Source organism: Phaenicophaeus curvirostris, chromosome 1, assembly GCF_032191515.1.
Source record: "Phaenicophaeus curvirostris isolate KB17595 chromosome 1, BPBGC_Pcur_1.0, whole genome shotgun sequence".
NCBI classification, from domain to species: Eukaryota; Metazoa; Chordata; class Aves; order Cuculiformes; family Cuculidae; genus Phaenicophaeus; species Phaenicophaeus curvirostris.
In genome coordinates this window covers 83,439,283-83,460,873 of record NC_091392.1, presented here as the reverse complement: position 1 = coordinate 83,460,873, position 21,591 = coordinate 83,439,283, and the positions used below count along the sequence as shown (strand labels likewise).

The window sequence follows — 21,591 nt, the reverse complement described above, 5'->3', positions numbered from 1 at the left end:
TGGGTTGGAAGGGACCTTTAAAGATCATCTGACATGAGCAAGGACACATTCCACTGCGTCAGGTTGCTCAAAGCCCCATCCAATCTGACCTTGAACACCTCCAGGGATGGGGCATCCACGACTTCTCTGGGCAACCTGTGCTAGTGCCTCACCACCCTCAGTAATAAATTCTAAACCAGTCTAAACCTATCATCTTCCAGTTTAAAACTGATCCCCTTGTCCTGTCAATACAGGCCCTGGTAAAAAGTGTGTCTTTCTTGTAACCCCCGTTTATATACAGAAATGCCACGGTAAGGTCTCTCTGGAGCTTTCTCTTGTCCAGGCTGAACAACCTCAACTCTCTCAACCTTTTTGTGGCTTTCTTCTGGATTGGCTCCAACAGGTCCATTTCTCTCTTATACTAAGGACAATGTGCAAAGCATTTGACACTGTCCCACATGACGTTCTTGTCTCTAAGTTGGATTTGACAGGTGGACCAGCTGGTGGATAAGGCTGGATGGTCACACTCAAAGAGTTGTGGTCAATGGCTTAATGTCCAAGTGGAGATTGGTGACATTCCTAAGGGGTCGGTATTTGGACTGATGTTGTTTAACATCGTTCTTGCAGACGTGGACAGTGGGATTGAGGGTAGCCTCAGGAAGTTTGCTGATGACATCACGCTGTGTGGCATCGTCAGCATGTTGGAGGGAAGGAATGCCATCCAGAGGGACCTTGACAGACTTGATACGTGCGCCTGGGCGAACATCATGAAGTTCAGTGGGGCCAAGTGCAAGTTCCTGCACCTGAGTTGGGGCAATGCCTAACACAAGTACCGACTGGGTGGAGAGTGGATTGGGAACAGCCCTGAAGAGAAGGATTTGGGGTGCTGGTGGATGAGAAGACCCTGAGATGCATCTCATTAGGTCCCATGGACTTGTATATGTTCGGGTTCCTCAGGTGGTCTCAAGAGTTCATCTTCTCTTACATATATGGGTAGATGTAAATCAAGATGATTAATTCAGCTTGTGTATTACAGCATGTTTAATTTGCCCTTCAGTATAGAATTAAGTTTCTGAAGGTACAGAAACATTTTCTAGTGATCCGTTTCATGCAGTACTTTAAAGATCAATGCTCCAATGGCATTCCAATACATTGACGATAGAAAATCAATTTTCATGTAGAAAATTACAAAAATTGACAGCAGCCACTGTTTTTGGACTGAACTCTTGTATTTTGATTTCTGAGCAGTCGTCGCTTCAGTGGCAGAGGGTTGTTTCATGCTATTTCTGCCAAGCCTCCCTAGTGGGGCAGCTCTCAGCCTGTCCTGGCCATGTCTGATGGTTGCTGGTTCTCAGATGCTTCTGTCAGCAGGGTGGGGAAGAAAAAGTGGAGGACAGGAAGGTGTGTGTTCTGATCATGATATGTGTGCGTGCAGTAGTGCAGGAGTGGCCCACAGTAGCCCAGTGAGCAGGTGGAGAAAGCTTTAGCTAATGCTCAGTGCCTTTAGCCTGGGCTCAAAAGTGTTTCAGGAGCGGCTTAGGGAGCTGGGGTTGTTTAGCCTGGAGAAGAGGAGGCTGAGGGGAGACTTTATCGCTCTCTACAACTACCTGAAAGGAGATCACAGAGTGATCACAGAGTGTTGGTCTCTTCACCCAAGTGAGAGGTGGTAGGACGAGAGGGAATGGCCTGAGGCTGTATCAGTAGAAGTTTAGATTGGACATTAGGAAAAATTTCTTCACAGAAAGGGTTATCAAGCACTGGAACCGGCTGCCCAGGGAAGTGGTGGAGTCCCCATCCCTGGAGGTGTTTATAAGGCGGGTAGATGAAGTGCTTGGGATATGATTTAGTAGTGGACAGGTATGGTTGGAGTTGATGTCAAAGGTCTTTTCCAACCTAATGATTCTATGATCCTCTGGCTTCATGTTAGTGCTGGGGGAGGGATGTAGTTCAACTTCATCTACTGGGTAGGCAAGAGTGTTAACTGGAGTATGATGATTTAGCCAGGACTGCAGTTTTATTCCTTGAGCAATTCAAATTCCAGCCTGAGTTCACAGCCCCTACATCCAGCCAGTGTTGGAATTATTTTGTAGGAGGCAGAAAAATGCCTCTGTTTCAAAACTACCTTTCATTTGGTGTTGCATAGATGTGTTTATTCTTAACCAAACTAAAAAAAAGAAATCTGCAAGCCATGGGAACGGTCATACCCAAGATTATCAGGTGCACGCATTGCCTGCTGCCATCTTGGTATTCAACCATTTTGGAATTCTAATCCCTTTGCTTGCATATTCATTTTCACTGTTACAGTAGTGTCACACTCAGTGTACCCATCAAAAGGCTGACGACAAGGCTGTGACATGCAACCTGAACCCTGACCTATTCATTCATTGCTATCTGACGCTGAATACAGAGCCCTTCCCTTTCCTCCCCTCCCTTTCTCCACCATGCCCTATAGCAAGACACCAAGATTCCAGCCTGAAGTCAGACAATTGGCCATTGGGAAATGTGCTTTAGGTTGTCTGATAGCAGTGTTTTCATGTTATAGTAGAGGGGAGTGGAGACAGGAGTTAAAATACTTGGGACTGTCATTCACTAGGTAGAGATGTGTGTGTGTAGATACATATATGCGTATATATGTGTATACATCATCCAGCTTCTGACTTCTCACCCAAGGCGTGTGTCCCCTGGCTGTATCGCTCCAGTGGGCACTCCTGTCTGAATGATCTTTACCTGTCAGGAGGGATCCATCGGTTATTGTCCCATCTGACTTTCAGGATGCTTTCCATCATCTGCAACGTGTTAGAAAGCAGCTGTGTTTGTTTTGCCACCCTGGTTCCTCCTGCCAGTGCTAACCCATGCCTTTGCAGAAGGGAGAAGAGAAAAACCAGGATGGGAACACAGAGCTAAAGAATTACAGAACAGCAAACTCAGCTTAGTTCTCAGATCTTCTGACTTCTGAGTCCGTGCTTTTGCATGCCAAATGCCTTTGATTTCACATAGGATTTTGGATGTAGTTCCTGCATTTCAAAAAAATGACTTAAGGAATAGTCACTGTGTACTTTCAACAGTTCCCAACTGAAGAAAACCAGAAGTTTGAGCTTCAGAACATCTGTACTTAAAGGAACTTCACTGTCTCCGAACTTATTTCCGTAGACTAACATCTAGTGGAAGGTAATGCCGGCCATGTCTGTAGTAACAAACTAAAAGGGCCCCAGCACTGTTGCGCTGCACCATTTGTCCATTAGGATGGGGTTCCTTTGTATGGTCTTTGGTCTGTGCTAACAAGCTCTCTTCTAGATGATGCCTGCGCATGGTTTAGGAGTTGACCATACCTATTCCTGGTGGCCAGGTTAGATATGTCCATTCCTTTTTGGAATAGGATAGGAGAATTTTTCCATGTGGGTGCAAGCTGTGTAATGCCAGTCATCCAGGACCAGAGAACAGATGCTGTCCCATTTTGTTAGAAGTATAGATGCTGTCAGATTACTGCTTCTTGAAGTATTTGTAGTCCTGACGAGTGGCACAGAAAATTTTTAATTCATTTCTTCTTTGAGACTGGATGATCCAGCCATGCACCTTGATACCTTTGCACTCACTGCCTCCAGCTGGTGTATGTTCTACCAGGCAGTGCCTAGGAGAAGCCTCAGAGAGAAGGCTACATCACTGCTATTCCCCTCCACCCCCAAATCATCACTGGCTGGCTCAGGATGAGCTCCTGCGTCATGTACCATAGTCACGTTCTGCCTGCTGCACCTCCCCTCCTGCTTGGACCAGGTCTGAATCAGCCTGAGATTACTGGTGTGTTAAAGTCAGAGGAGATCAGGAGTAATAGATAATAAAACCAAGTATAATAAATATCGGTTGGGTTTTTTTTCCTCCCAAAAGCAATGGTAACTGTGGTAACTATTGACAACTGCATACCAGCAGTTAATATCAATGAAGACTGGGTCAAGCCTTAAATATCTGCTAGCTAAAGGAAGGCTGCTGGAAATGTCTGCTGGCTAAAGAAACACTGCTGAATTAATGGTGGTGTTAGCTCTTTTTCTTAAGTAAGTAGCATGGATACTGAAAGCCCTTAGCTCTCCCTTCTATCACTGTCCCTTGAGAGGGCTAGCTGGACCTCAGCTGGTGTTCAGCCTTCTCAAGCAGATGGAGCCCTGGACTCGGACTGCCCATCCTGGAGTCTGCTTTCCCGTTGAGCACCAGCTGAAGCAGAAAAATCCATCAGCCCTCGGTGGATCTGGGAGTACCTCTGAGACCTCCCTGTGTCACTGGAATTCGTCTTCCTGCTCTTGGGATGTGTGCTGGGTGTATCTGTGCAAAGCCACAGGCACGTGCAAGCCTTTGGGGCGCAAGATTTGTCATTTACGGTCCTGGCCAGGACCCCCAACACCATCTCAGACAATTTGGTCCTGTCCCTCTGCCTCCGTTGGCATCTAGGGAAATGTATTTTCTCAGACCCTCCATCTAAGATGTAGATGCTCTCCTGAGCCAAGGACAAACATTCACCTGACTTTCTAAGAGAGACCAAGGGTGTGTACTGAAGCAGGTAAAATTTGAGTGTGTCTCATTTGAGATTGACTCGATTCCAGTTTTTGTTACCCGTGAAGAGTTGCTCCACACTACAGCCTGGGAAGGGGAGGGTTTATCTGCATCCTCTAATAAAGGAGGAACTGCAGCCTGTGATCTCTTGGCTGCCTGTGCAGGCAGCCTACCTTTGGCAAGGAGAATTACTTGAAGCTGTTGAGGAGGAGGAGCAGTATCCATTTTGGATCCCACGTGGGGGTGCCTGTTGAGTGTGCGTTGCTTGCAGGAGACTGCACCGGGGCTTGCGAGAGAATATGGAGGGGTTTGGGCAGTAAGCCAAACCAAGCTGGGTTATACGAAATGCAAAGAGAAAGCAGCAATTCGCAATGCCTCATAACTCAATCAAACCCGTAAAGGGCTTTGCAGGGCCAGGAAAAGGTTACCCCTTAGACAGCAGCACTGCCAAATGTCTCATTGTCTTTCCAGAACCATGGAGCCTTAAGAACTCTTCGGAGATATTTACAGGGATCTCCGGTGACAGGAAGGGTTAGGTGTAATTTTGTTAATTGTCACAGCTCACATTGCAAGGTTTTATTTCATAGTTGTTAAAATTAGAAGGCAGTGTTGGAATCCTCTCATCTGGCCTCTGACATAACAGTTGCTGTACTGAGCCTAATAACACGTGGGTCATTTCTGTTATATGTTTTAGGAAAGTCTTTGCCCTCTAAGCAATAGAATCTCCTGCCTCAGTTGTTAATTATGCCTACTGAAACATAACTCTTTGCCTCTGGCTTTGTTTGGTACTGCATATTCAGCTTTTGACAGAAGTACCAAGTTGGTATTTCTTTTAAAAAAGGGAAATTTCAGGATGTGGTTGGCTGCATATTATTTCTTTGACTGCCTTCTCTGGAAAGAAGACGGTAATTGTCATTACAGCATTACTGGAAAGCTGAAGTGAGACCTGTGCGCTGCATAGGGATTGCATCGCTGTTGAACAGAGGTCCCTTTCCCAAGAAATAAGAAGTAAATTACTCAAAGACAACATAGGCTATTCACTGTCATCTGGAAGGGACCTCTGCAGGTCCAAGTTCTGGCTCACAGCAGGACTGACCCCAAATCTAGAAGGGGTTGCTCAGGGCCTCATCCACACAAGTCTTGAACATCTCAAGGAGAGAAACTTCCCCAGCTTACCCAGGACACCCATTCCAGTGTGGAAACACCTCACAAGGCTGACTGTGTCCTGGGCTGCATTTAAAGACACATGGCCAGCATGTTGAGGGAGGTGATTCTGCCCCTCTATTCCTCTCATGTTAGACCTCATCTGGAGTGTTGTGTTCAGTTCTGGAATCCTCAACATAAGAAGGATATGGAGCTGTTGGAACGGGTCCAGAGAAGGGCTGCAAGGATGATCCCAGGGCTGGAGCACCTCCCATATGAGGACAGGCTGAGAGAGTTAGGTTTGTTCAGCCTGGAGAAGAGAAGGCTCTGAGCAGACCTTATAGCGACCTTCCAGTACCTGAAGGGGCTACAGGAAAGCTGGAGAGGGACTGTTCACAAAGGCTTATGATGATAGGACTTGGGGAAATGGATATAAACTGGAGAGGGGCAGATTTAGCCTAGACATAAGGAAGATTTTCTTCACCATGAGAGTGGTGAGGCACTGGCACAGAGTGCCCAGAGAAGCTGTGGCTGCCCCATCCCTGGAGGTGTTCAAGGCCAGGTGAGATGGTGCCTTGAGCAGCCTGATCCAATGGGACGTGTCCGTGCCCATCGCAGGGGTTTGGAATTAGGTGATCCTTAAGGTTTCTTCTGACTCAATCCATTCTATGATTCTGTCATTCAATGAGTGGAAAGAACAGTGACACATCGGTAATGTGCTGTTGCTGCTCGATTTGTTCAGAGCAGAGCAAATATTTGAAAGTTGCCAATATGGCATGTGTTGAAGTTGAGTTAAATTAGGATTGCCTTACTTAAAATGTTCGTTTAATGTAAGAAATGTTAAATCTAGATGCTTATCTAGATTAACGTCAGTGTAACTGGCTGAATTAGCAACCACAGGCCAAAGTGTAACAGGAATGTAAGGCCGTAAAACACATCAGCTGGTAGGGATTAGGAGAGTGCTCTGCCTCCATTAGGTCAGTTATAAAGCATTGTGAGCTATTTTTCTATTAAAGAAGAGGTCTAAATTAATGAATTGTTGTGTGTGGGAATAAATGCTGGATGACTCCCCTGTGGCTTTCATGATGAGGGTCAAATAAAATATTAATGAAATGAAAACAAACGGTCCCCTGCTCTTCCCAACTACCTTCTGAATGGGATTCTCTAAGCATTGATCGGGGAGCCCTACAAGAGACAGACCAGTGTCATTACTCCCTTTTCACAGGTAGGGAGATGGAGACGGTGGAAAGCAGCAACCCCAGGGCCACACAGTCCAGCAGCAGGGCTGCACAGGGGCCCAGGAGTTCTCCTATCTGGTGCCTTTGCTCTAATCCCTGGTTTCAACTCCTTTTTCAAAGAAATAAAAGTGCATCCAGGCTGGTCCTGTGCTGGCTGGCTGGAAGCTGGTCTTCCCATGTCTGGGATGGCCTTAGTCCCAGGTCTCAGGTCTTCTTATACTTATTCACAAAATTTCCCTGTGCTTCCAGATCAGAACAGGTTATACCCAGAAAATGTGGAGCTTTTCTCCTGATGCGTTATCCACAGGACACATTTTCTTGCCTTCCAGATTGTCTATTCCAGAGGCTGAGTGTAGGAGCTGGAGTGACGGACTGAGGAAGGACAATCTGTTTTTGTACCTGCATAGTACAAAAGTGCAGTGCAAAAGGTCTTGAGCTGGATGGAGCCAAGCAAACTGGCTTCAGGACCAACATCCCTCAATCACTTCAGTCCAGTTTGCACACTTTCAGTCCAGACAGTGATTTCGTACTCCAAACTAAGAACTGCGTGGCATAAAAGGGTGTAAAATACCTACAGTGCTTTTAGATGTAGTGAACATAAGAAGTATGTGCCTTCAACATGAGAAGGATATGGGGCTGTTGGAATGGGTCCAGAGAAGGGCTACAAGGATGATCAAAGGCCTGGAGCACCTCCTGTACGAGGACAGGCTGAGAGAGTTGGGGTTGTTCAGCCTGGAGAAGAGAAGGCTCCGAGAAGACGTTATAGCGACCTTCCAGTACCTGGAGGGACTACACAAAATCTGGGGAGGGGCTGTTTACAAAGGCTTGTAGTAATAGGACATGGGGCAGTGGTTATAAATTTGAGAGGGGCATATTTAGACTAGACATACGGAGGAATTTCTACACTATGAGGGCGGTGAGGCACTGGCACAGGTTGCCCAGGGAAGCTGTGGCTGCCCCAGCCCTGGAGGTGTTCAAGGCCATGTTGGATGGAGCCTTGGGCAGCCTGATCCAGTGGGAAGTGTCCCTGCCCACGGCAGGGGCGTTGGAACTAGATGATATTTGAGCTGAACAGAGTTAATTCTGTTTGCGTCACACATAATCAAATCTAAACGCATTTTCTTGCACCTGTTTGTGTACCTTGCACACCAAGTAGCCTAGGCCAGACTTGTCACATCTCCTGCGTGACGTGGTGGTGCGTGCATGCACGTGCATATGCTCTGCAGAGGGCAGGGCTCTATAACACCCCTTCAGCAAAGGCCACAGTGAGCTAGTTGTGCAGAGCTAGCTAATGACAGCACATGGCCAGTTAAGGACAGTGTAGCTTACTGCGCTGACAAGTGCAAAGAGGAACTTAGGAAGTCAGAAAAGTTGTTACTAAGAACATTTTAAAGCACTTTCCCATTATTTTTTTCCCTTTCCCTCTGAAGATAAAAAAAACCCAAGGAACTGGAAATACTGAAGTACTTTCAGAGGCCAATCAGCCTTCTGATAACCCTTTCTGTCTGCTTCCTCCAAAAAAACTGGAGGACTGCCTGCCATGCGTTGTGTTGGAATTGGACTAGGTGATCTCCAGAGGTCCCTTCCAACCCCTATCGTTCTGTGTGATTCCGCGCGCGTGGGTACGACTCCTAGAAACTGGAAATCAGATGTGAAAGTGGCCAGATCTTTTCTCTTTCTGATGGGGAAGTTTATTGAATTTTCAGTAAAGATCCTTGCATCTGTAAATAGTAATTAAGGAAACAGTAATAATTTTGCCATATTTCTGTAGCAGACCACAAAAGGATACAGTCCACTCATTCTTTCTCCCCTCTCATCTCTTTGTCTGCCATTCAGGATTCACCGGGATCTTGTTGCATTGCTGGTACAAGCCCTCCTTCCAGAAGAACTGTTCTTACCTGTCACCACCTCCCCAGGAACAGCTGAAGGGGGGTGCAGAGTGATAAAACTTTATGTTTTCATCAAACCGGGCCAAGGAGAATGGGGGTCCTACACCCAAAAGAATGAAGACACGACAGAATAAGGACTCAGTACGTGAGATGGGAGAGGGGGGGTGGGGCACCAGCGCCAAGCTGGAGTTGTGGGTTGGGACTGAGGCTCACAGCAAAGCTTGTGGACATGAGTCTGGCGTAGTGGATTGCCAGAGCTTCAGGGGCTTTTGGAGCCTGGGGACAGGGCAGGACTGGAAGGAGATGCAAAACAGGGCTGATCCAGTCATCCCTCTCTTAGATGTCAATGCGGAGTGGACGGAAGAAAGAGACTCCGGGGCCCCGAGAGGAGCTCAGGTCACGGGGTCGAGCTTCCCCTGGCGGCGTCAGCACCTCCAGCAGTGATGGAAAGGCTGAGAAATCCCGACAAGCGACAAAGGTAGTATAAGCTAGTATACAAGTTGGGGGTGCGTGAGGACTGTCCAGGCCAGGTAGGATCTGTTTGAAGATCCAGGGGTGAAGACCAGAAGGGATCAACTGAGCAACCCATGCTGGGTTACCTCTCTGGAATGGATGGGATCCCTTTTTCCTCTCATTTTCAGCATATTGCACTTCCCATGATCTCCCAAGAACCAGTTTGCAGCCTCACCGTCACTTTTTAGTATTAATTTTTGCCGTATTCTGGCTCAGTGTTGCACTGCTAAGCTTTTCAGCACACGTGCTGTGGTAACTGTGTCTCACCTACTGCAGTCTGTGAAGGTCTGGCAGAGTGGAAAGTTGCCCTGTGGCCCTTCCACCTCCCTGTTCTCCTCTTTTCCCTTGCAGAAGGGCCGGGTGGAGGAATCCTGCACCCCCAAGGGCAACAAGCAGGGCCGAACAGAAGAGATCTCAGAAAGTGAAGGGGAGGACACCAACACTCCCAAAAAAAACAAAACCGAGGTGAGTTGTCCCTGCTGTGATTGTGTGAATCCAGGGCAAAGGAGTCTCCTGTTCCCTACCAGTGCTTCTCACACCTACCCAGCGTGAGATTCCTGCTGCTTGGAAGCTCTGGCACCTTGGCTTTTGTACTGCAGCTCTTCCAACCTAAGTGGTATCTGCCTCTCTACAAAACTGCCACCAGGAATGATGGCTGAGCAGACGGAGGCTCTCCATCTCTTGCCTTGTCTGCAGGGTACTGCTGCGCTCTCAGAGCTGGGTACGTGCCCTGCCTTTTCCAGCTCAGCGGCAAGAGCCTGGCTCTGGCTCTGGGTGACACCTGCATGAAACCCACTCATGTACACACTGTGTAGCTGTGGCAAGGTTTTTCCAAAATGCCAACAGCACTGGGCTGGATGGGTGCTGAGGCAAATGGAGGAAGACTCAGCTCTTGCACTTTGCAGTTCCCTGTTAGCCTTTTCAGGGAACTGGCCCCAAAGGCCTGCAAACACAAGGATATTTGCTTGCATTGTCAGGGCATTGTAATTGAGCCACTGTGGTTACACTGATGTGATTTCTCCACGTGGACACTGTTTATCTCAACAGTGATCTTTTCAGTTTAGCCTCTCTTGTAAGCCCCAGGCTCAATAGTGGCACTTGTTAACTGTCCATTCTAATTGTTGAATTGCTGATGCTTCATTGCCTGAGTTGAGAGGTGGTGAGGAGGAGCAGGGACTGGGAAGTACAGAGAAGTCATCAGGAGTTAAGGAGTGGAGCGGCCAGAGGAGGAAACACTTGAGGTTGGGGAGGCAGAGGAGAGCGGGTCTCCTCATCAAAAGAGAGCCCTGCAGGTACCAGAAGAGTGATTCTGGATGTGGGGACTGTGTTGGGCTGTGCTGTGGTGTGTGCTGCTACTTGTCACCTGAATCACACCCTGGCTAGCAGCTCATTGCTGGTGGTGGTGGTACTAGGACCTTTCCTGTCTATTCGCTCTCAGACTCATTGATAAGAGTTCCCTGCCTGCCCTCAGTGCCTCTACAGAAGGTGCCCGCCATTACCTCCTCCCTGAGCGTGTGGTGCTCATGAAGGACCTAAGAGTACTGTAGTTGCTCCAAGGGGAGGCAGGAGGACTGGTGTTACTTATACCTTGTCAGATGATGTCTCCCTTCCTTCTGTGGGGCTTTCTAGTGCTGACAGAAAGGTCAGAAAGCAAGTTCTCTGGGAACTTGAAAAGTATTGTGCATCATCTAGGAGGCCACAAAGCACCTCTCTCCTTCTTCCTACTTCAGGAGCTGCCCTGCCCTCCATCCCCATCTGATGTTGACAGCCTTGATGGCCACAGCTTCAATGATGAGATGAGCAGTGACCCACGGGACATTGACCAGGATAACAGGAGCACCTCACCCAGCGTCTACAGCCCTGGCAGCGTGGAGAATGACTCCGACTCCTCCTCTGTGCTGTCCCAGGGGCCGTCTCACTCCTACCATCATCCTCCACTCTTCCCCCAGAGCCCACCGGTAGCTCCCCCTCCTGACAGCCTGGCCCGTCCGGCTGAGCCCAGCTTTGGGCTCCCAGGCGAGGTGCACCCCCAGGGACCCCCCTCAGGGAGCTACCACTCCCAGCTGGAGGGCCAGGCCTCCCGCATTTTCCAGGCTCAAGCTCCCCAGACCCCCGCCTCCTCCTCCTCTGGTGTTGCTGCCCCTTCTGCCCCTACTTCCTCCTCCTCATCCTCCTCTTCCACCTCTTCTTCTTCCTCCTCCACCCATGCTCCTCTTTACCCTACAGCCAATGTGGTCCAGGTTGGGGCCAAAATTGCCAGTGGAGTTGGGGGGCTCCCAGCCCCAGGGGCTCGTGAGCAGCCCCTCAGCACTAAGCACAATCCACCACCCACCACCCCCATCTCACTGGCGTCGGTGGTCGGGGGTCTCCCCTCTCAAAAAACGCCCCCAGCCAACCCTCCAGCCGCCCCTCCGGCCTCAGCCCCCTCCTTCCCTCACGTCTCTGCCAATCTGCCTCCTCCCCCTGCCCTGCGCCCGCTCAACACCGCAGTGGCCGCCTCCAGCTCCCCGGGCATCGTGGGGCAGGCGCTGAGTGGCCACCTTCCCTCACCACACGCCATGGGGCAGGACAAGGCGCCGGCCCTTGCCCCATCCCGTTACCCTTACGCCCCACCACCGCTGCCACCCTCCAGCTCCTCAGCCCAGTACCCCCAGCCCTCGCAGCCCCTGCCCAGTTACAGTGCCTCCTACGGCCACTCTTTCCCCCCGCCCAGCGGGCTCTCCGTGTCCAGCCAGCCCCCCAAGTACACCCAGCCCTCCCTGCCCTCCCAGCCCGTCTGGAGCCAGGGACCACCCCCCTACAGCCGTCCCCTGGGCAATGCTGGCTCCCACCCCGCCGCCCCCTTCCCCAGCCAGCCCCCCCACCACCAGCAGCCACCCCAGCAGCACCACCACGGCCATGGGAGCGGCGGGGGGGTCTCCCCGGCAGCCACAGCTCCCCCACAGCCGACCGGGGGTTACCCCCACGGCATGGAGTCCAACACCCATCACCCTTCCCACGCCACCTACGGCTTGCGCCTCTACCCTCCCCACAGCCAGGCTGCTTACAGCCAGGCTCCTTCGGCTGCTGCCACAGCTCCCTCTTCCTCCTCTTCATCCTCCTCCTCTTCCTCCTCGTCCTCCTCCGCCATCTCTTCCCAGGGAAGCTACCCTGGCATGTGCAGTCACCCATCCGGGCAGAGTCCTGCCACCTACACCTTCCCCCCACCGCCGCCGCCCTCCCCAGCCCATGGGGCTGGCCCTCCGGTCACCTCCGCTGCCACCACCCTCTCCACCGTCATCGCCACCATGGCCTCCCCCTCTGCAGCCCCCTACAAGACCGTCTCCCCGCCGGTCCCCCCCTCAGCTGTGGCTCCCTATGGGAAGCGGGCGGCTTCCCCTATCCCCACCTTCCAGCCCCCAGCCCCCTATAAGCCAGGCTCGCCTCCCGCTTCCTCAGCCGCCCCTTTCCGGGCAGCCACCCCTCCCGGCTACCGGGTGGCCTCCTCCCCCGTGGCAGGGGGCTACAAAGCCCCCTCGCCCGCCCCTTCTGCCCCACCACCCCTGCCGGGGAGCATGGCAGCCCCGGCCCCGCCGCCACCCCCGCTCCCCCTCAGCGCCGCACAGATCAAGCAGGAGCCGTCGGAGGAGTACGAGCCCCCCGAGAGCCCTGTGCCGCCTGCTCGCAGCCCCTCGCCCCCCCCCAAGGTGGTGGATGTGCCGAGCCACGCTAGCCAGTCAGCCAGGTGAGGGGTGGCATTGTCCCCTGGCTTGGGAAGGATGTTTGGGGCGGGGAAGGGAAGGTCAACCTAAGCGTGGAGTGCAGCTGCGCCCATTTGCCTTTTCCGTCGTGCTTTTCCCTTTCCCACGGTGTCAGGCTCAGCTTTGCCATCCCCATCCCTGCCCTCCAGCCCCTTCTGTACTGACAGGCTTTTCCTCTCGTCCCCAGATTCAACAAACACCTGGACCGTGGCTTCAACTCCTGCTCCCGCACAGACCTGTACTTCGTGCCCCTTGATGGCTCCAAGCTGGCCAAGAAAAGGGCAGACTTGGTGGAGAAAGTGCGACGAGAGGCCGAGCAGAAGGCGCGGGAGGAGAAGGAGCGGGAACGGGAACGAGAGCGGGAGAAGGAGCGGGAGCGGGAGAAGGAGCGGGAGCTGGAGAGGAGCGTGGTAGGTCAGGGGGTCCCGCTGCCGCTTCGCAGCCGGGGCAGATGCTCGAGGACCCCCTCGGCCGCTCCCTGCTGGGACCCTGACGCTGGTCTCTCTGCTGTCTTGCAGAAGATGGCCCAGGAGGGCCGGCCGGTTGAGTGCTCATCCCTGGGGCCGGTTCCCCACCGCCCCTCCTTCGAGCAGGGCAGTGCTGTAGCGACTGTTCCCCCGTACCTGGGCCCCGACACCCCGGCTCTGCGCACCCTCAGTGAATACGCACGGCCCCACGTCATGTCCCCCAGCAACCGCAACCACCCTTTCTATGTGCCGCTGGGGGCGGTTGACCCAGGCTTGCTGGGGTACAATGTGCCAGCCATCTACAGCAGTGATCCGGCGACGCGGGAGCGAGAGCTGAGGGAGCGGGAAGCCCGCGAGCGAGACCTGAGGGACCGGGACCTGCGTGAACGTCTCAAGCCCGGCTTCGAAGTCAAGCCAGCCGAGTTGGAGCAGCTCCATGCCGTACCAGCTGCTGCCATGGATCCGTTCCCACGTCACGGCGGGCTGAGTCTGCAGACAGCCCCCGGCCTTCATCCTGCTTTTCCCTTCCACCCAGGGCTGGGCCACTTGGAGCGGGAGAGGCTGGCGCTGGCAGCCGGCCCAACCCTTCGTCCTGACATGTCCTACGCTGAGCGCTTGGCAGCTGAGCGCCAGCACGCTGAGCGGGTGGCTGCTCTCAGCAACGACCCTCTGGCCCGGCTGCAGATGCTCAATGTGACACCTCACCATCATCAGCATTCCCACATCCACTCCCACCTCCATCTCCACCAGCAGGATGCTATCCATGCAGGTAAGGACCCCATGGTGGTGGGTGCCTTGCATAAAGCCCTCCTGCCCTCCTTTGCACTCCTCTTGCTCTGGGGAACCCTAAGGGCTGCCAAGACTAGGCTTTGAGGCCCCAGATCTACCTCTTCAGCCTGAAGAGGTCAATATCACAGGCATTCAGCCTTGCCCTCGCTCCCATCCTTCCAAAGACTCACATCTGTTGCAGGTATTGGGGTGTTTGTGAACTTGTTAGTTTGCAGTGAGCAGAGTTGTTGGCACCGTATCCGTAGTTCTGGATCTCTGGGGATGCAGCGTGAGTGCTGGGGTCCCACTGGCTTCTGGGGTAGTGCTGCTGTGGACTGCATGCCTCACGCTGTGGTCTGCGGAGGGAGCAGGAGTCCTGCTAACAGCAGTTTTGGCAATATCCTTAGGACTAATGAAATGTTGGTTCTCTGGTTTGCTACTCTGGCTCTTACTGCAGGTGGTGGGATAGATGGGAGAGAAGATGAGCTAATTGTTAGGAACTGGAGGCCACTGTCCTTCAGAACTGAGTGGTCGTCTCTTCTATTTCCACATCCTACAGGAAAGCAAAGTTAAGAGAAGTTTAGGGATGAAAATCTCAGGGAAGCAAAGCCCAAACTACAATATGATAGGGAAAAGTGCTGTGCCTGCTCAGGCATTGCAAGGAGTCAGTGGGATCTGGTGGCAGAGTCGCAGGTAGACACCCAGTGTTAAGCAGCCACAACTACTCTGAGGTGGCATCAGATACAAATGGATGTCCATTCGGTGAGTCCAAAATTCTGGAAGGAGCAGCTTTCATATAAATATTATCTTGCATTTCAGCCTTAGATAGTACTTGAAAACCTGAGTAGCTGGCACTGAGCATCTGTGCTAGATGAGATGTGGAAATGAAAGCACCGAATATGAGTATGCATGTCAATGATCACCAGGGTGACAGATAGGCGTGATAGTGAGTACAGGTGGGATTGCAGGGCAGAGTCAATTTTAAAGAGCAGAACTTGTCCCTGGGGAGTGTAGGGACAGAGAGATGCCAGGCTGGTTCACTTGAAATTCAGTGCAGGCAAAAAGAGTACCGCTTAGAGGGAAGGTGTACTGTGTTGTCTAGCCTTGACATTATTCCATCTCTGACACACAGACCTTCTGCATGTCTGTTTTGTGCCTTGTGCCTTTCTCTTTGTTACCTCTTGCAAACAACAGGGCAATTATCTTGTGATATCTTTTCTTCCCAGCCTCAGCCTCTGTTCACCCTCTGATCGACCCACTTGCGTCGGGATCACACCTCACCCGGATACCATACCCAGCTGGAACCATCCCCAACCCTCTCCTGCCTCACCCTCTACATGAGAATGAAGTGCTGCGCCACCAGCTTTTTGGTAAGGATGCTCACGGGAACCGCTGATCTCTCAAGAGCATCAGGATTGCTCCAGGGGGCAAGGTGGTCACCAGGGACTGACTGGACCAAAGTGATGTCCTTCAAAAAGATCTCTGCTGTGGTACAGGACAGGCCTGCGCTGTCAGGGAATGAGCAAGTCCTGCACAGGCTGGGCTGGGAAAGCAAGTGCAGTAGAGTCTTGGCTGAGCTATGGGGCCATGGGAGATGATGGAGCTTTTGCGTTAGCTTATTTATTCTCTTGTTTCATCTTTGGCTGCAGCTGCACCCTACAGGGACCTGCCGGGCTCTCTCTCCGCGCCCATGTCAGCAGCACATCAGCTCCAGGCCATGCACGCACAGTCAGCTGAGCTGCAGCGCCTGGCTCTGGAACAGCAGCAGTGGCTTCACGCCCATCACCCTCTGCATGGCGTGCCGCTCCCGACGCAGGAGGATTACTACAGGTGTGTGGGCCTGCGCTCTCTGTGGTGCGGGGCAAGCAGACCACTCTTGTCCACACAAGTGCATCTCCAGGACCAGCCCTGGCCTGAGGGTGGTGGAGGTGGTGGCGACAGGGAATTTTGCACATCAAGTGGGTGACTCCAGCCTGAGATCACAGCAGCACGCAGGGGTGCCTTGCCACTGGAACACGAAGAAGGTCATTCTTGGCAAGTCGCTGTTCAGTGGCTGTTCTTAAGTGGGGTCGCAGCTGCTTTTCTGTGGGGTAGTTTTGTGACGCCTCGCCTGGAGTCCTGTGTTCAGTTCTGGAGTCCTCAGCACAGGAAGGACTTGGATATGTTAGAGCGAGTCCAGAGGATGCCATGAAGATGATCCGAGGGCTGGAACATGTCCCATATGAGGACAGGCTGAGAGAGTTGGGGCTGTTCAGCCTGGAGAAGGCTCTGGGATGACCTTAGAGCAGCTTCCAGTATTGAAAGGGTACTACAGGAAAGCTGGGAGGGGCTCTGTATCAGGGCGTGCTGGGTTAGGGTGAGGGGAAATGGTTTTGAGCTGAAAGGGGGGAGACTGAGATGCGACCTTAGGAAGAAATGTTTTCTTGTGAGGGTGTTGAGGCACTGGAGCTGGTTTCCCAGAGAAGTGGTGGCTACCCTGTCCCTGGAGGTGCTCAAGGCCAGGTTGGACGAAGCTTTGAGCAACCTGATCCAGTGGGAGGTGTCCCTGCCCGTGGCAGATGGGTTGGAACTGGATGGGCTTTATCCGTCCCTTCCAACCCAAACCATTCTAGGATTCTGTGTTTCACACATGCTAATACAGTTATTACAAACAGACACCCCTGCCAAAATAGCAAACATTTGGATGTGCATGGGGAAGCTAGCTGGGAGAGAGGTGCAACACTACCTTTTTGATAGCATCTTCTACTTCAAGTGTGTGAAAAACTTGCCAGCCAGCAGCAGCATGTGGGACTAGACAAGGGTGGTGGGAGATACTGTTTGCCTCTTTCTCAATTCCTTTTCTTTATCCTAGTCACCTGAAGAAAGAAAGTGACAAACCCCTTTAAATGGACACCTGCTGTCAAGTGACATCATCATGTCTTTCTCTCAAGAGGAGCAATTGATTGACCAAATCCTGGGGGAGGGGGAGCTGCAGTAACATATCCTGATCCCACTATGCAGTAGAATGCAAGAGAAGATGGGACAAAAAGTACAGGATGGCATCCTGGGAGCAGAAAGTGGAGGAGAGAAAATGGGGAGGGACTGAAACACCACTAACGGACATGAAATGATTGGTATGCCATTTCAGCACAGCTCTGAAGAAAACAGAATCAGCGTTGCACAGAGCTCAGAGACAAAGACTGATGTGAATTCAGGATGGCAGCAGCTCCGTCCTTTGATCTGGGGAACAGTTGCATTAAATAAAGAGTGCAGAACATTACAGGACTTCATGTACATGAGGATGCTGCCTTTTCTGCTCCTACGAGGACAAGGTGCAGCCAAGAAGTAACTCAAAACCCAACACAGCCCTTTTTCAAGATGCCTCCTCACACCTCACCCCCCTTTAGATGTAAGATACTGCTTAGTGATACACAAAAGCAGCGTGGAACTTTTTCAGATTAGCCAGAGCAGCTTCCTATTCTCCACCATCCCTTCAGATGCAAACAAAGCCTGATGGGAACCCTACGATGGCAGCTCCTGCCTGCAGAGGGACCAGTCCCAGCCATCAGAGTGCAAAGCACTGGGAGACTGTTTGCAAGGTGGTGGCTGTGCTATTCTAATGGGAAGGGGAACATCCGCAAGGTGCAAAGCACCAGGAGGCTGTATTCAAGATTCTTGTCACCACCATGACCCCTTCGAAGCACGGCAGGGAGAGCTGACGTGGCTGAGCGATACTGCATCCTGGGACTGTCTGTAAGGCGGCGGCTGCCCCTTTTCCCCTCACCCATTCTAATTGATGTACTTTAACTCATGCACATCCTATTAGACGTGGCAGTTTTATGTAGCAACTTGTGACTCCCTTGCCCCCGCGTGCGTGTCTGATTTCACAGTTGTATCTCGATTGGTCCCCATATATATATATTTACTTAACCCTTAAAAGGAAAAGAAAACCAACCAACAACCCAGCTATGGAAGAACACCCAAACCAAGTTCCCCACGCACTCCCAAGCCCCAACACACATTCTAATAATTTATATATATAAATATATATATGAAGCTCTTAAAAAAGGTTAAAAAAAAAACCCAAAAAACCAAAAAACCCCTTCCAGAAACAAGACTCCGTTGTGTTCATTTCTTATGACCAGGGTCAGGAGCAAACCTGGCCATGCAGGGCAGTGGGGAATGGCGTGTGGCCTGGCTTGTTTCGGAGACAGCGTGGCCAGCAGGACCAGGGGATCCTGCCCGTGTACTCGGCACTGGTGAGGCTGCATCTCAACCCTGTGTCCAGTTTTGGGTCCCTCGCTACAAGAAAGGCATTGGGGTGCTGGAGTGGGTACAGAGAAGAGCAATGAGGCTGGTGAAGGGCCTGGAGCACAAGTCTTACGAGGAGTGGCTGAGGAAGGTGGGGTTGTTTAGCCTGGAGAAGAGGCTGAGGGGAGACCTCATTGCTCTCTACAGCTGCCTGAAAGGAGGTTGTGGTGAGGTGGGTGCTGGCCTCTTCTCCCAAGTGACAGGATGAAAGGAAATGGCCTGAAGTTGCACCAGGGGAGGTTCAGATTGGACATCAGGAAAATCTTCTTTACTGACAGAGGGGGGAAGCGCTGGCAGAGGCTGCCCGGGGAGGCGGTGGAGCCTCCGTCCCTGGAGGTGTTCAAAAAGCCTGCAGACGTGGCACGGGGGGACACGGTTTAGCAGGCACGGTGGGGCGGGCTGAGGGTTGGATTGGATGATCTTGGGGGGGGTCTTTTCCAACCTCAACGAGCGCACGATTCTGTGCCTCGGGAACGGGCGGGTATGGCGCGCCCTGGGGGTGAAGCCCAGGGCTGCTCCGGGGCTGCGGGGCCGGCGCCCGCCGTGGGCACGAGGAGCGGGCAGCGCCCCCCTCCGGCGGGGCGGACCGCGGCGCGCGCTCCCGGCAGACCCCGCGGCGCCACCGGTGGGAGGTGCGCGATTTGCATACGACAGAACGGCTCGGCGGGACCGAGCTTTGCCGCCGCCATCCGCCGCCGGCGCGACACGGAGCGGGGAAAGGCGGGGAGAGCTGGCGGGGAAAGCGTCCGGTGGCGAGGGCGGGCCGGCCATGCTCGCCCTCACCGCGAGATGAGTCGGCTTGGGTGGAGTACGGCGAAGGGGGCGCCCCTGAAGCAGTGATTTCAGCTCTTTTAGTATTTGTCCAGTAGGTTTCCTGTTAACCGGGAAGCCTCGCGTAGATGTTAAATGATAGGAATGGGCGGGTTGCTAATGTTGAGGGGAGGTGGCTTAAATCTTTCTACGTTATGAGAGAGTGGGTAGGCGGGCTCTCTAGTTGTTAGGTGACAGGGGAGGGGTTTCACGTTCGCTCAGTGAGAAAGAGGGTGAGGGTCGCGCGTTCGCTCAATGGTGGGCGGGGCCAACCGCAAGCCTAACAGAGGGGGCGTGGTCTCCCGCTCGCCCAATGAGAGCTCGAAGGAGCGCGCAAGGGGGCGGGGCCAAACGAGAGGGACCTGTGTGGCCACGCCCCCTCGCGCAGTGGCCACGCCCCCTCGCACTGTGCACCCTCCCCGGCCATGGCGGCCCCCGCGGCGGCGTTGAGCGCGGAGCAGGCGAAGGGTGAGTGGGTGAGTGAGTGAGTGAGCGAGTGAGTGCGGGGCCGCGGGGCGGACGGGCAGCCGTACGGCCCCTGCCTTCTCCTCTCCTCCCTCCCTTGCAGTGGTGCTGGCGGAGGTGATCAAGGCGTTCGGGGCGCCCGAGAACGCGCAGCGCATGGAGGAGGCGCGGGACAACGCCTGCAACGACATGGGCAAGATGCTGCAGTTCCTGCTGCCCGTGGCCACGCAGATCCAGCAGGACGTGATCAAAGCCTACGGCTTCAGCAGCGACGGCGAAGGTGGGTCGTGAAGCACAGAATTGCCAGGTTGGAAAAGACCCCCAGGATCATCGTGTCCAGCCATTCCTGTCAATCACTAAACCATGCCCCTCAGCACCTCATCCACCCGTCTTTTAAACCCCTCCCGGGAAGGTGATTCAACCACCTCCCTGGGCAGCCTGTTCGCCGAGCCCAGTTTTCCCCCTCTTCCCACCCGGTGTCTTGCAGGTGTCCTCAAGTTTGCCCGTCTGGTCAAGTCCTACGAGTCGCAGGACCCAGAGATCGCCAGCATGTCAGGCAAGCTCAAGGCCATGTTCCTGCCGCCCATGACGCTGCCGCCGCACGGGGCCGGGGCTGGCGGCGTGGCTGCCTCCTGAAGCAGCTCCTCCCGGCCTGGGAGACTCTGGTCTGGAAGGGGCCGGGTGCTTTGGGCCTGCTTATGTGTCTGCTCGGGAATAAAGAAACGCCTTGGGAATGCCCTTGTTTCATGGATGAACATAAGAAGGATACGGAGCTGTTGGAACGGGTCCAGAGGAGGGCTACAAGGATGATCAGAGGGCTGGAGCACCTCCTGTACAGGAACAGGCTGAGAGAGTTGGGGTTGTTCAGCCTGGAGAAGAGGAGGCTCCGGGGAGACCTTATAGCGACCTTCCAGTACCTGAAGGGGCTACAGGAAAGCTGGGGAGGGACTTTTTACAAGGGCATGGAGCGATAGGGCAATGGGAAATGGCTTTAAATTGGAGGGGGGAAGATTTAGACTAGACAGTAGGAAGAAATTCATTACAATGAGAGTGGTGAGGCACTGGCACAGGTTGCTCAGGGAAGCTGATGCTGCCCCATCCCTGGAGGTGTTCAAGGCTAGGTTGGACAAGGCTTTGAGCAACCTGATCCAGTGGGAGGTATTCCTGCCCATGGCAGGGGGATTGGATAATCTATGTGGTCCCTTCAAACCCAAACCATTCAATGAGTCTATGAATGTGTGCTCAGTCCTCGGGCACAGATGCCTGTCCCAAGTGGAGGGCTTACAGCAGCGCCTGCCTCACTCTTGATGAACCCTGTGCTGGTGTTCTGAGGAGCCCATCATGCATGAAATTCTGCAAAAAGCTAATTGCTTTTATAGACCTTGGTGTGAAGCCCTATTGAAGTAGCACGTTTTTAACATTTCAGAGGTGCTAAAGATCTGTTGAAGGGCAAATATTCACAAATGTATTCGAAACCCTAGGCTGTGTGACCCTGGACATAACCTACTGCTGCTCAGTAAGTGCTGCCGAGACCCCTGTGCCCAGCAGGGTCAGGGCACCTCACTCCAGCCACCAGTGTCCAGTGCAGTGGGCAATCAAACACATTGTCCCTCCTGGAAAAGGCAGCAAGGAGCGGCACAGTGTGGGAGGGCTGGGCCAGCTCCGTTTGCCTGCAGCCTGGGTTAGAAAGGATGATGTAAAACTGTACCTCTTGTCTTCGGTGACTGAAGAGAGACGGGGCTAGAGGAGC

At 53.0% G+C, this 21,591-nt stretch overlaps 2 protein-coding genes and 1 non-coding gene across 5 annotated transcripts; all 3 read left to right on the top strand.

Annotated features, from left to right (window-relative positions):
* Nucleotides 1-8,887: 8,887 nt before the first annotated feature.
* Nucleotides 8,888-18,363, top strand: ATN1 (atrophin 1). 2 transcript variants are annotated; one of them, XM_069865756.1, is made up of 9 exons: nt 8,888-8,929; nt 9,129-9,266; nt 9,653-9,766; nt 11,032-13,025; nt 13,229-13,451; nt 13,560-14,277; nt 15,503-15,646; nt 15,926-16,106; nt 17,128-18,363. In XM_069865756.1, exons 1-9 carry the CDS (start codon nt 8,903-8,905, stop codon nt 17,159-17,161), a joined length of 3,573 nt encoding a protein of 1,190 aa, XP_069721857.1. In that variant the 5' UTR covers nt 8,888-8,902; the 3' UTR covers nt 17,162-18,363. The 2 variants fall into 2 exon arrangements, with proteins under 2 accessions (XP_069721857.1, XP_069721848.1); XM_069865747.1 differs by lacking the exons at nt 8,888-8,929; nt 9,129-9,266 and having other exon boundaries at nt 9,653-9,770; nt 11,035-13,025.
* Nucleotides 18,364-19,400: 1,037 nt separating this feature from the next.
* LOC138716893 (U7 small nuclear RNA) lies at nt 19,401-19,460 on the top strand. The gene has a single exon (XR_011336762.1). It is a non-coding gene; the product is annotated as a U7 small nuclear RNA (small nuclear RNA).
* A 278-nt stretch (nt 19,461-19,738) lies between these two features.
* C1H12orf57 (chromosome 1 C12orf57 homolog) lies at nt 19,739-20,575 on the top strand. 2 transcript variants are annotated; one of them, XM_069866190.1, is made up of 3 exons: nt 19,739-19,844; nt 19,945-20,121; nt 20,329-20,575. In XM_069866190.1, the coding sequence occupies exons 1-3, from the start codon at nt 19,802-19,804 to the stop codon at nt 20,475-20,477; spliced, it is 369 nt and encodes a 122-aa protein (XP_069722291.1). In that variant the 5' UTR covers nt 19,739-19,801; the 3' UTR covers nt 20,478-20,575. The 2 variants fall into 2 exon arrangements, with proteins under 2 accessions (XP_069722291.1, XP_069722302.1); XM_069866201.1 differs by having other exon boundaries at nt 19,766-19,852.
* The last annotated feature ends 1,016 nt before the right edge of the window (nt 20,576-21,591 follow it).